Source organism: Dasypus novemcinctus, chromosome 12 (assembly GCF_030445035.2).
Source record: "Dasypus novemcinctus isolate mDasNov1 chromosome 12, mDasNov1.1.hap2, whole genome shotgun sequence".
Classification (NCBI taxonomy): Eukaryota; Metazoa; Chordata; class Mammalia; order Cingulata; family Dasypodidae; genus Dasypus; species Dasypus novemcinctus.
Window position 1 is genome coordinate 69193011 of NC_080684.1, and position 14711 is coordinate 69207721.

Here is a 14711-nt window from a genome sequence, read left to right on the forward strand (position 1 = left end):
AAAATATTTCCTTCACCTGAAACATCATTTTTAACTCTTCTCCCTCTGACTCTTTGCCCTGTTCAATTGTTCCTTCTTAGGAAAATTCCCTGACCTTTTCTGAATAATCCCACTCCCATCATCACAGATAGAAATGGGTGCCCATTCTTGATGCATCTACAAATCCACTGTATACTTGGTAATAGCATTTTATACCTTACATAATGCTTGCTTTTTGCTAGTTTGCCAGTCAGGTCTTGAACCGAGTATTTCATATTTGAAACCTAAATGTCTCATATACTAGGTATTAAATTGTTCTTTTTTGAGAATGTAGGGGAGCAAATGAAGGGAACTTTTCAGTCAGTATTATAGATCAGGGGTCTAAAAGCTACATTCTGGTGGCCATACCTTTCCCTCTCCCCATAGCTATAAAGTTTTATTGGAACAGCCATGCCCATTTAATTACATATTGTATATGGTTATTTTCACACAATGACAGACTGAGTAGTTGAAACAGAGACATTAAGGCTAACAAAGTCTAAAATATTTATTATGTGGCCCTTTACACAAAAATTTTGCAAGCCCCTGATACCTAAATGATTTACATGAACCAAACATCTAGATTTATTTAAATAATAAAACATTTAGTGAACTCTACTATGTAGACAAGTATTTTGTGCAAGGTTCTCTAGGGAATAAAGAGATGAAAATAACATGGTCTTTAAGCAGAAGAAACTTAAAAATCTAGCGGAAGTGAGAGCCATGTTCGGGAATAATTTCAAAGGTAATACAAAAGGATCACTCAGAGGATGGCTGCTAAATGCCTCATATGGATTGAATGGGTTTAGCATAGAATTAGTCAGCTTGAAGGTCATCACCGGGAAACCAGTATGTTTTATCTTTAAAGTCCCTATCCAGGTATAGTATGATCCATATTAGTTAGCCCCATATGGATATCAGGAAGGATGAGTAGGTTGAATGAAAGGCTGCTTTCACAATCCCATCTCGGTGCAGTATGTCCAAACACTAAGTGTTTGAAGGGGGACTACTTGGAAACATTTAAATGACACTCTGAATTTTTCACTCTTCATTCTGATATTCTTTCCTCCCAAAAATTCCCTCACCTTTCTTTTCTGTTCTTAATGATGATACCCTATATTCCCAGTCATTCCGACACCAAATTAGAGTTATCATGGAATCTTTTTTCAACCTGAAACTTTCTACTGCCCCCATCCATTCAATTTTGAATACCTATAAATTTTGCCTCTTTAGTGACTCTTATGAATTGAACTGCTTTTGCTTTTTTTTTTAGACCAGTAAAAAGAATTTTTATTGGGAAATGGGAGAAAGAACAGAGCTTCCTGAAAAATGGGAGAGAAAGATAGAAATACACACTGATTTGGTGCGGGCTTTTCCAGATAGAGAGAACCTGCTTTTACTTTATGTAAAAGATCTCTGTAATTCCCCATAACTGGCCCACTCATAAGCTTTATCTACTCCCTAAAATATTTTCTGTATATTTCTACCCAGGTTAATCTTCATGGTGCATAATAATCATGCTTTTTCTTTCTCAAAGTCCTTGATGATTTCTACCACCAAAAATTAAAGTTTAAATAATCTGTTTAGTCTTCCACAAACTGCCTTAATATGATCATGCCAGACACTTTGCCTTTTCTGTTTTTCTTTTTCCTGCAATGGTCTTCTCCCATTTTGTTATATCTAAATTTCCCCTCCCATTTAGGGTCCAGTTCAACTGCTGCTTTGTGAAACCAGCAGAGGGACACTGATCTCTTATTCTGGCATCACGCCCCACTTTATATTTCTACTCCTCAACATCAGGCATCAATATTCTAGCAAACATCTTTACTTGGATATATAACAAACATTTCCAACTAACAAGATCACAGCAGAACCATTAATTTCCCACTATTCTACAAAACCTGATCCTTTATAAATACTTCCCTTTCAACAGTTGACACTACCATTCACACAGTTGCTCAAACCAAAAACTTCAGAAATGTCCTTCATTTTTCCACATGCATTAGTAAATCCTAACAGTTCTACTTTCAAAATGTATGAATCATTTGTCACATCTCTCCCTCTCTATTATTATCACATTATTTAACATCTTTTGCTTGGGCTATTGTAATACCTTCCTAACTGAATTCCCTGCTTTCACTTTTAGTCCTACTACATTTCCTCTTCCATGCACAGTAACCTTTTAAAAACGCAATTAAGATCATATAATTTCCCTGCTTGGAAATATTCAACAGATTCCCCTTGCATTTTAAGTACAACCATATCCCTCAGGGCCCCAAAACTCCTACATAATCATATTTCCACCGATTTCCTCAACAAATATCTCCTCTAATTGGCCCCTTATCATCAATCTTCTTTCTGTTCTTTTACAACTCCAATCTGTTTTCCATCTCAGTGTCTTACCCTTTCTGTTTCATCTGCCTAAAATACTCTTCCTCCAGAGTGTTACATGCCTAATCCCTTTGGGTAATTCAAATCTTAACTCAAATGCCTCTTCTTCCCAGACACTCTTTATTACAACACTTAAGCTTTTTGCCTTAAAGAAGTAAACACTATCTAAAATTTCTTACTGTTACTCTTTCTTTATTGTTTGTCCACCACTGCACTGTAAGCTCAACGAAAGTAAAACCCTTGACTACCTTGCTCTCTACCATATTCTTAAAGCACCTAAAGAGAGAATACTATTTTCCTTGTATCTTATTAAGAGGTAAATAATATTTGTCAAAATGAATTTTAGTATGATACTTAAAACTGCCTGCTTTGTATTTCAATTATTTACACACATCTTGTGTATCTACTAATTATTATGTTCCTTAAAAGTGTGATCCATGTCTGATTCATCTTTAATCTTTCATAGTGCTCTCAAAATGGGGGTTCTACAAATACTTCCGAGTTTTAAAAAATTATTAAATAGCCATCATCTTGAATCACAACAAATGAAAGATGTGTGAGTGGATGTCAAATCTGACAGAGTGGGAAAGTTCATGAGTTCATGATTTTTTAAAAATAAGATTTGAGAAAGGAATATTATAGTATGTGCACATTATGTACAGTGTTATATAATACAAGCCATTTTACTTAATCCTCTAAATTGTGATTACAGCAAGTCTCCTAATGAAAAATGGAACCACTGAAAATGACCAACAGGAAAAAAAGTTATTTAGCCTCAGTCTTATTATCATTATTAATATGATGTGGACCATTGACCATGAGGTGCAGCGATGCTCAGAGATGTATTCACCAAATGCAATGAATGTCTCATGATGATGGAGGAGAATGTTGCTATGGGGGAGTAGTAGGGTGAGGGGGGTGGGGGGTATAAGGGGAGCTCATATTTTTTTAATGTAATATAAAAAAAATGAATAAAGACAAAAAAAAGATTTAAAAAAAGCAATAAAAAAATAGTCATAGGTAGAAATACCTTAGCTCTCACTATGAGCCTAGAAGACAGGAATTCAAAACGCCAAGTTGAATACTTTGTGGTCCACTCTTATGAGGTACGTAGCTCACTTTTAATAGAGATGGCATCTCAAAGGTTCCCTGTTGCTTCTTAAGTGTTTTTCTAATTGTACACAATTCCTTTCTTCATATGAGAATGAGGTTATTACATGTCTACCCAATGGGAACACCCATGGTATTTCAATGGCCTCTCTCACAGCTTCCAGGCTCATGTGAGGTCTATATTCAGAGCTAAAAATAGGTATACTCACACTCAACTGTGAAAGACTATGGTCTCCCAAAACTAATGTTCCCCTACTGAGTCCTAAGTTTCCCATTGCCCATAACTTCAGGAAAACCAGTGGAATTGAAATATGTCAAAGTAAATGAAGAACATTAGTTAGATAGGGCTAAAATAACCCAGTCCTCAGTAGAGAACAACAAATATTCATTTTAGGATATTTCAATAGGTCTCAGACCCAAAACTCCTATCAATAATGAGCATGAAAATTTGTCAGTGTTGGACCATTATTTGCATTTATGGAACTAAAATTAAAAAGATCTACAAAATCATATACATTAGTCAGCCAAAGTGGTGCTGATGCAAAATACCAGAAATCTGTTGGTTTTTGTAAAGGGTATTTATTTGGGGTAGAAGCTTACAGTTTCCAGGCCATAAAGCATAAGTTATTTCCCTTGCCAAAGTCTTTTGCCATGTGTTGGAGCAAGATGGCTTGCCAACATCTGCCAGGGTTCAGGCTTCCTGGGATCCTCTCTTCCCAAGGTTCATTTCTTTCCAGGCTTAGCTCCTTTGTTTTCTCCATAAGGTCAACTGTAGACTATCAGGTGAATGGCTTGTTTCTCTTCCTGGGACCTTTTCTCTTTCCTCACAGCCAGGCTCCTTTGTGTGCTTACTTCCCAGGATTCAGCTCAAAACTCCAGCATCAATACCCTAACATCAATACCCCCACTCTGTCCTTTGCCATGTCTTATATCTGTGAGTCCCCACCTACCAAGGGGCAGGAACTTAACACCTTACTGACATGACCCAATCAAAGTCCTAATCATAATTTAATCACACCCAGGCACAGACCAGTTTATAAACATAATCCAATATCTATTTCTGGAATTCATAAGCTATATCAAACAGCTACATGGTGGAATCATGCAATTCCATGAACCAATACACTGACTAATTTAATATGATTATTAAGTTTAATATCAGTCAACTACAGATCACTTTAAATCTGGCACTGTTATATAAGGACATCCTTAAAATTTTTTATAAACACTAACTTTGTAATTTCAATTGTAAATATCTTTTCTCTACTAACCCAACCAAAATTGTTGATTCTCACAAACTGACCATATTGCTGCCTGTTTCCATGATTTTTCTCTCTTGATTATCCTATCTGAGTCAGTGTTGGCTCTGTGTGATTCAACCCCCTCCTACGTCTACACCTTATTGCATTCCCATGTCTTGCCCAAGCCTGTCACCTAACTGTGGGAGCTTAATAAATGCTAATTAGATGATGCTCTTTTTATTTTTCTTACTTCTTTTCACTCCTTTCTTATGTTCTTCAGCTTAAAGTTAATCAGCAATATTTATTGAGCACCTACTCTATGGAGGAACAGCCTTCCTCAACTCTTAAGAGACTATATTATCATTTTCTTAATTGTATTATAAAAGAGTGTGATTTTATCTATTCTCTCAAAGATAGTTTCTCATGGGCAAGTGATTTTTTTAAAAGTTCATGCATGAGACATTTAATCATTGTGCTATTTCCTCAATTAGGAGTTTAATCTCTTAGGAATGGGGTTGTGTCTTTGCACGTCTGGTACTGTACCAAATACAGAGTTTACCAGTGATAAATGAAGTGAAAATAAAACTACTCGGGTCATTCATGCATTACTATGGTAAAATCAGAACTATGCTTACCAAATAATAAACAGAGGGAAATTATAAGAAATTATTTTCATTAATAAACTGATAACATCATTTTCTAAGTGGAAATAAGTATATTTCATGTTCATCAAATTCTACCTGTCATGGTGGAAGTTATATGGCAATCCATAATGTCTGAGTTAAAACAAAATCACACAAAAAATTACTTCCTTTTTTTAAGTTATTTTGAAAAGTGAAACAAGTGGCACTGTTAGTATTAAATCCTACTGGGTAATGGAGTTAGAATCAAAATTTAGACCTGAAAAGATATCTTAAATAGTTAATTTAACATCTCATTTTATAAGATAAATATAAGGCTAAACTATTTAAATTTTATACCATTTCCATTTATCAAACTCTACAAAAACATTTAGGAAATAACTCAACTACACTATGTTATATATTGTAAAATCATTTCTTCAGTAGTCTCATAATTTTGGGCTTAAAAAAGTCATGAAGGTTAAACCTAAAAAGTCGTCAGAATTCAAATATTTCATCAATATACAAAGATAGCTCTGTACAATTATCTGTATCATTCCTAATTATTTTCAGTAATACATAAATCTGCTCCCTTATATGAACATGGAGAAAGGAGATCTATGGTCATATAGCTATTTTAGTGGGTCAAAGTTGAAATTTCAAAGCCCAAAGAACACACCATGTTTAAACTTTAAAAACCTAGATATATTTCACAGCATTTTGAATCATGTCTGGGAAATTAGCAAGCGTGTATTGAACTTTAATCAGATACTTAGCACTGTGCTAAGTCTTTTAGATAAAAATCAGATTTAGCCAAAAACTTGTTGGTTTAGGAATAACTCTATTTTGCAGACAAAACACTAAATCCTAAATGGGGGCATATGAGGTATGGTTAAGAACATGGGTTTGAAACCTGGTTATGGCATTTATTAGTTTCTTATATGCTTTGTGTATTAGTTGCCTCAATGGAAAATAGGAAAAGTAATACCTTCTTCACAGCATTGTTGCAAATATTAAATGAGATGATATATGTAAATCACTAGAACAGTACCTGGCACACAGTGCTCTAAGAAGTGTTAGGAGAGGTGGATTATCAGGGCACCCTCATCTGCACAGTGTGTTTCCAAACTTCAGAGTAGCCTTAGTAATTTTTAAAATTCACAATTGCATATTCTTTACTTACAGAGCATCTCACCAATTCTATACCTTGAATTTACCCCTGCATACTATTATTTCAGTTGTATTAGAGAGATAAAATATTTGCCCCAGAGTACACAATTATTAATGATACACCTGGAATATTCTCTAAAGTCTATATGACTACAGAGCTGAAATTTTCAGCCGAGATATTTTTCTGCCTATTTCTAACATTTTCTCTTTGTCTCATAAACTAATAATTTTATACAAAGAACGCAAATCCTCCTTTTATGTAAGAAAACAATTCCCAATCATTGAAGAGAATCGTATATCAAAGAATCACCCCAATATCTTCTCTCTGTCTCTTTCTCTTTCTCTTTCTTTCTCATATCTCAAAAAAAAAGAGGAAATGCTCCACATTCTGCAGGGACATCTGCAGAAGCCATCCACCACCACCCACCAAACCTCTCTCATGCACACACATAGTTTGTGTTCAAAAAGTATGTTAGGATAGGAAGCGGACTTGGCCCAGTGGTCGAGGCGTCCATCTACCACGTGGGAGATTCCTGGTTCAAACCCCGAGCCTCCCTGACCTGTGTGGAGCTGGCCCACACGCAATGCTGATGCGCACAAGGAGTGCACCCCATAAGGAGAGCCGCCCAGCACGAAGGAAAGTGCAGCCTGCCCAGGAATGGCGCAGCACACATGGAGAGGTGACACAACAAGATGACGCAACAAAAAGAAACACAGATTGCCTGTGCTGCTGACGACAACAGAAGAGGACAAAGAAGACAACGCAGCAAATAGACACAGAGAACAGACAACCGGGGCGGGGTGGGAGGGGGGAGGGGAGAGAAATAAATAAATAAATAAATCTTTTTAAAAAAATACGTGAGGAGCGAAGGTATGAGCATCCCTATAGAAGAGTGAGCAACCTTGCTCTTTGACTTGTTTTCTACCACAGATCCATAAAGAATCCTAAGTCAGATATGCCTCCACCATCTGAAAGCAAGGAGGAGTTGAGCCCAGGGATGATGAGAAGTCTACTCCTTATTTATGGATTCTTTTTTAATGGATATGTATTTTTTATAAATATATTTTTTAAATTTTTTTTTAAAAAAGATAATGTGGGAGAGGTAGGGAGCAGAGTATATGGGAACCTCCTGTATTTTTTATATAGCAGTTATATATGGATTCATTCTTTAAGTTGCCCATGCATCCATTCAAAAAATGTACTTATCTGCTACTCTGAATCAGGCCCTATGTTAAGGACAATTGTATTTGGTATGTATTTGTTGAATTTATGCTCTCAATCAAAAGAATATTATTTAGTACCCACTGTCTGTCAGGTACTACTACAAATATTTTTCATCTATAATTGAACCTATGCTCCAGAGAATTTCTTATACAAGCTTTAAATCACTTTATTTATAAAACCAGAGTACCTTCTAGCCTGCAGAAATAAAACTGCAAAATGATAGATTCTCTTTTTGGTTAGCACATTTGATACTCATTGGTCAAACTTATTCTTAAAATACATTGCTTGGCTTTCCTAGTGATAAGCATCTTCCGAAGACTCCATTCTATTCACATAAAATAATGACTTTGCACTTGGGTAATAATTCATATTAATTACTGCTTTGGGTATTCATCTCAATTCTAACCAACAAATATACAAACTTTTTGTACAAGGTATAGTATTAAAGCAGGCTCTAGGGGAGTGGAATCACAATTCATTAAAAATAGTAAATAATTAACTCTTAAGAAATCAAGGCTGTGCTTTGCCAAAAGAATGTTTAAAGAAAAAATTCGTTAGACAAACATACATTACAGAATATTAGAACACAGAAGTATGCTGAACTTTTTCCTTTGATAGGTACCTATTGCAGATAACACAAGATCTCATTTTAGAAAACCAATATACAAAGAGGTTCCTTAACTTGGTTTAATACTTCCATATACCTGGAAGAGATAAATCTGTACCCTTACTTCAATTTCTTTCATTTTCAGAATTAACATCAATAGAGAATTAAAATCAGCAAAGTAGAGAATAAAAATCAACAAAATAGAGATGTACTTGCGTAAATTTTTTAGAGCTATTATCAGAACTCCTAGAACCACATACCAATTAGGTAGCATCAAATCTTACTGATATTTTAGTCCAGCTAATAAAAACACTATCTACACAAAATTATTAAGCAGATTTTTTAAACTTTTCTTCAAAAATCCATTTAGAACATTAGCCTTGACATGTGTCATGAGTTGATGCTAGAACACATAATAGGACACTTTATCTAGAGTCGTTCATTTTGGCTTCTGGTTTTGTCAACAACAATTCAAGTTTCACCACTGTCACTGCTCCTTGGATTTTTTTTTTTTTTTTTGCTAGGGAAGACACATTCCAGTCATTGGTTGTAATGAGTGCCTGCTTCCAACTATTTTACTACTTAAATTACCAGGTATCATCAGGGGAAATCTCTTTCAGGAACTCCTCAGAATCTAAATGACTTACATATTCAAATATCTGACATTTCTTAATCCAATTGTGGAAACATTTTAAATATTTATTAGAACATTACAAAAGTACATGATAATTATCCACTTGGCAGAATCATGAGTTACCATACTTCTAACTACATTGAGAAGCCGTCCTTCTTGCCAGCAACATTTATCCTAACCACAGAGCTTGATGATGCAGTCATAGTGTGATGTAATTATGGAGGAAATAAAATGCATCTAATCTTTTAAAAATTGGCCAGATATGTTCTAATTTAAAAGCAACTTTTACAATTATAGAACAAAATAACTGAAATACTTCCAATGTATTCATTAGGAGTACATTTTTCAGGTCCTTTCATTTGCCTAAATCGCCTACGATGGAAAGCCATAGAGAAATACAGGAGAGGAATAATAGTAATTTAACAATAATTATATTATTATTTTGTAGGCTTTCTTAACTGGAATTAGTTCTCCCATATTAATTGTTAATTTTCTTTTCTCTTAGAAATTACCTAAATGAAATATTCTAATTTTGCATTTCTGACAAATATGTAAGACATTGCTTTACTAAGACAATTTTCTGCTAATAGGAAGGTTGGTAAAAAGGCTAACCAACTATTTGCCTCCAACTTTTATTAAATGAAACACCTGAAGAATATGTTTCACAACCAAGTATCCCAAAAAGTTTTAAAGTGACATTCCAGTTTTCGAAACTTTTTAAAAAGCTCCTGTTTGCTATTTTGTAATATTACCTTTTAAAACATTGTCCTGAAAATAGAATCTAAAATAAAGATAATCACATTCACAAAAGGAACCTATATGAGTACCTAAATGTTAATATTAATATTTAAATCCAATTATTATCTATATCAATTTCAAGTATATTAGTGCTTCATTATTTCTATAGTTTTTATATGAGAAACAATAGCTACCTGGTTACTTTTAGAAAACAAGTTTAAAAAGAGGATGCTTTAAGACTTGACTAGTTTGTTGAAAAGAAAATGTTTACAGTCTATAACATTTTGATTTTTCAGGTCGAAAAAGACTTTGCTTAAGAAGATATATATATATATATAGTCCTGCAGGACATTGCAATAACAGATATAGGCCATTACACATTTTGTCAAAACCTTTAAAATTGTGTGGGGTAAGGCATAAACTGTAATGTAAACTACAGTCCATGTTCAGTAGCAATACTTCAATATGTGTTCATCAATTGTAACAAAGGTACCACACTACTGAAAGATGTTGTTAAGGTAGGAAAGTGGGGTGGGGAAAGAGGGCATAGGGGAATCCCCTACATGTTCTATGTAACATTTATGTAATCTAAAGCTTCTTTAAAAATAAAGATTACATATTTTTAAAAAATTGAGCGTAAAAAAAGATATGCATAAAGGTTTGGGATTCGATCTCAGACTATCCTCTTATTCTGGAACCAAATTAAAGTCTATCACTTGAGATCAAAAGGTGTTCTGAAAATTGCATTCTTCCTGGTAATGAATTATAAGAATTGTAAAATTTTAAGCTTTATATACAAATAAAGCTGCTCTTTTCTCAGTGGCATTTGTAGTTATTCTAGACTTGGTTTAACACTGTTCAATTCAGTTACAAAGTTTTCTAATCTATTCTTTTACTACTAAATGTTACTACAATTAGAAAAGCTAAAAAGGTTAACTCAGATTGTAAGAGAAAGAATGTTAGATTGCCTCCATTTCTTTTTTATATATGGAATTTTGAAATGAAAAGCATTCAAAATTTGTATGCCCAAATACAATGTATTTTCAAATTTTCTGAAGACTGTTTCAAATTTTTTAATGAAATATTTCTTAAATGTTAGAAAAGCTTACCTGGGAGAACAAGAACAGCTTGGTTACTCTTAATTGAGTATCTCCTTAGGGTTTTGAATACATTAAATGTCAAACAATTCTTTATAAAGTATTTGTTTTGATATGTTAATAGATGACATCATATGATGAGTAGAGAATAAAACAGTTTTAACATTACTTTTTCTATTTTGAGTAAAAATTGTATTCTTCATTGACAAAATGTATAGACAACTGTATTGCCAGTCGACCACACAACTGGCACTGTCCTGGGCGTGAGAATCAATGGTGTGTAGAAAAATATGGCCCTACCTTTTCTAAGCTGAGTTTTTGCTTTATCAAAGTTTTTATGCCTTATACTTTGAAGTTGGTATGTGTTACATTTGTCTCAAAAACTCTCAAATATCCATCTATTCTGAGAATATTTACAGAACAAATGTATAAATTTTAATCTTGGGTGATTATATTTCACTCCAAGAGGCAGCAAAAATGAAAAGACAGGCAGAGAACAGGATAAAGAATAGTTCATTAAACAAACTTTCTCAGAATTAAATACTCTTACAAATACCAGTTTTCCTTCTAGGGATCTATATTTTTTGTTGATGATGAAAATGAAATGATGCTCATGTAGTGCTTTTATTTTATATTTATATATCACAATGTATACATACAAAGACTTTACTCAAAATCATCCTTTATAGTCTAAGGCAGGGAGGAGTTCTTAACCTTTGTTGTTCCACAGATCCCTTTGCTGGTAAGGTGAAAATCACAGACCCCTTACTAAGTCCATATTATACTGTGCATTATTTAGTAAATATATCATATCCGCACCAACACGTCCCCACAAGAATAATGTTTTTCTTGAATTTCAATTCAAGCTCACGGACCCCTGGTTAAGAACTCCTGTTCCTAGGACTGTACAGGAATTATAGTATGTATACAAAGCTTGCATTGGTTCTTATCAGATAACTGATTCACCATCAATCATGTGTTATCACAGGATGAATCCCATACTGTTTAACGAAAGCTATTTGGTTTCAATACGTTGGAGCAGGGTTATTCAAATCATTCTGGAATTTGTTAAAAAGAATAGATAAACTTAATCATCTAACTAAGGTTTCCCTGTAATTTCATCTCTGAGAAGATGAAAAAACAAAAAACAAAAAGATCTCATATATAGCAATACTAAACACATTAATTTTACTTCACTATGCCATGTGGCTTATTCACTGTTTAGTTTGAAATAGCCATATTTTTTATGTCCCCGACCAGCAATATGCTGTACTTTAAAATTTTCTTGAGCATTATACAAACGAAATCTGTAAAGGGAAACTTTCAGTTATTACAGCAATTAGCACACATCCCCATTAAAACAAACTTTGCCAAAATACTCGCGTTCCTAATAAAGCATAATTTTTGGAACACAATTTCATTTTCTGAGAAAATTGAAACACCATTAAACTCCCATATTTTTATTGTTCTTTCCATCTTTTTTATAATTATGCACAGAAAATATCATATGAAAGAAAGGGAGTGTTTGTATACTCACCTCCTTGACTGAAAGCTAGTTTTATGGATTGAGTAGAAGATGGTGCAATGACAAAACTGGTGCTATGAAAGTGGAGAATGTACTCCTCTGAGGGAAACTTGCAGGGTACTGGCCTGAGAGAAACTCAGTGGGGTGCATGCAAAGTTTAATTGCACTGCTATTTGGTTTAGGAATAACAGAATTTTTGAATTGCTAAAACAAACCAACCAAACAAACAAAACCAAACAAACTAAAGGGATAGGATTTAGAAAGACCAGTATGTAAGAAACATAACTTATTTCATAAAACCATGAACTCTTCCAGAGTATTTTTTTATGTATTTTTGAGGACATTTCAGTAAAAGTACTTCAAAGTTAGTGCTACAGAACAATCATTTAAAAAGCAGTAAGGATTTTGTTTTCTGAAATGACTGTTTAATACATTGCCACCATTAAAGCACAAAACTAATTTTGATAACCATCACTAATATTTATAAAATACTCAAACCACTTTATTTTTACTAACATACAGTTTTACTAACTACCAGAATTGTCGTATTTGTGATTTATAAACAATTTATTAACAAATAAAACTGGCTTAGAATGTTTTATAGTATTTATTGTTGTTGTTTTAGTTTATTAAGGATGTTTAGTAAACCAAATCATGAGCAAACATGAAGTGGGTTAAAAATCAGAATTTCTAAAGTAGGCATCCTAGAACAAAATAAAGTGTAGAGATTTACTTTAAAGTTGTATGTCTGAATTATCACACACTTTAAGATAATTATATCATTTCCTACTATATAATTTTAAGTTTTTAAAATTTACACTAAGTAAATTATGACAAGTACAAACAGGCAGGGTTGAGAGAAGAATAGAGGAAAAGCTCCTAGCCTATATATCTATATAGATCTATATATTCAAAAGGTAAAGCCCATATCTAAGTTTATCCTCACATATTCTGGCTTAAAAATATAACATTTGAGGTAGGTCCTAATAAAATGTTTAATGGGACTGAAACACACATCCTGGCTCAAAACTGTGTGTGGGGGGGTGGGGGGTGTTTTGAATATACTATAGATGTTACAGGCTTGAAATAGCAAATGAAATCAAAGTAAAACAATAATCATAAAGATAAAGGAGGACAGCTGTTGAGTCCTCATTTAATGTTTAAAACGTTTAAAGTCCTGAACGATTTTCCACAGAATCAGTTTACACAAAGTTCCTCTACAAAGTATTTTCACTTTGGGTACTTTATAGATTTCAGGAATGCCCAGCTTTCAGAGGAGCCAAAGCACTGTTTCCGGATTCTATCAGCAGGCTGTGTTTTCCGTTCCAATTAATGGCTATAAATTCTGGCTCTATCTTCACCAACATTTTAACCCTTTCTGTAATTTGCTAATGTTCTGTCTGTAGCAGAATGAAACTTGACATCCTACTACCCTCAAAGGTGCAGTGCAACAGAGAGACTTGGTGGTGCTAGTTGTGGAACCAAGTCTGGCAGAAGAGACCACAGGAGTTACAAATCCTAACTATTTCTTTTCTGTGACCCTTGTCACCTGCAATCATCCACACTGGAACAATATCCTTACCAACTAAATATTTATTGGTGCGAGACCTAACTCCTAATGGCTTTGTCCCTCAAGGGAAATATTTTTTTTCTTTTTTTTTAGCAGAACTCCAGGGAAACACATTCTTTCACACATACACACTTGTCTTTACCTGTTTTTATGCCGAGTCTTGAGCAAGTTTCTTCCAAAGGGAGCCATGATCTGCAAGGCAAGTGAATACAGGACCTTAGCTCAAATTTATCTGGGGGTGGGGATGGAGATATCTGTATTTCCAGGACGAAAAGACGGCGAGAAATTTCCTCTTCACCTCCTCTGCGGTTCCTGGCTTTCAGCTCTGTAGTGGCCGGCTGTGAGAGCTGCTGGAAGTTGTGCAACCGCTGCTGCTTAACTTTGAACTGCGGGATTGTTGTGGCTGCTGCACCTTTGGAGCCCTGCCCAGCTTCAGCCTAGAAGAAGGCGTTTGAAAGCAGGAAAAGAAAAAAAAAAGAAAAAGAAAAAAAAGGAAGGGAGGGGGGCTCTATTGTTTTTTGCAGTTATTTGCAGACTTGCTAAACTTTAAAAACTGCCAACCCCGCAGGCCTGGTAATACCCATGGAATGGGAATTTCACTCGATTTGGAAACCCCCTTCCCCCCCCACCACCACCACCTCCAACCACACAAGGTGAACTGAGCACACAGAAAAAGATGAAAAGTAAATACCCCCTACCTCCTGGCCAGCTCCAGGCTGTGAAAAGTAATCCGATCTTGGCAAGTGTGAGCGAGAGCCAAGAACT

General features: G+C 34.5%; 1 protein-coding gene across 1 annotated transcript in view; it reads right to left on the bottom strand.

Moving 5' to 3' along the window:
* RASSF9 (Ras association domain family member 9) overlaps window positions 1-14460 on the bottom strand; it is a 40651-nt gene extending 26191 nt beyond the window's left edge. Inside the window, exons 1-2 of the mRNA XM_004453449.4 lie at window positions 14245-14460; window positions 14089-14138 (exon numbers count right to left, since the gene is read on the bottom strand). Coding sequence (XP_004453506.1) covers window positions 14089-14135 — 47 coding nt within the window. The 5' untranslated portion in view covers window positions 14136-14138; window positions 14245-14460. The remainder of the gene's footprint in view (window positions 1-14088; window positions 14139-14244) is intronic.
* Window positions 14461-14711: the final 251 nt, after the last annotated feature.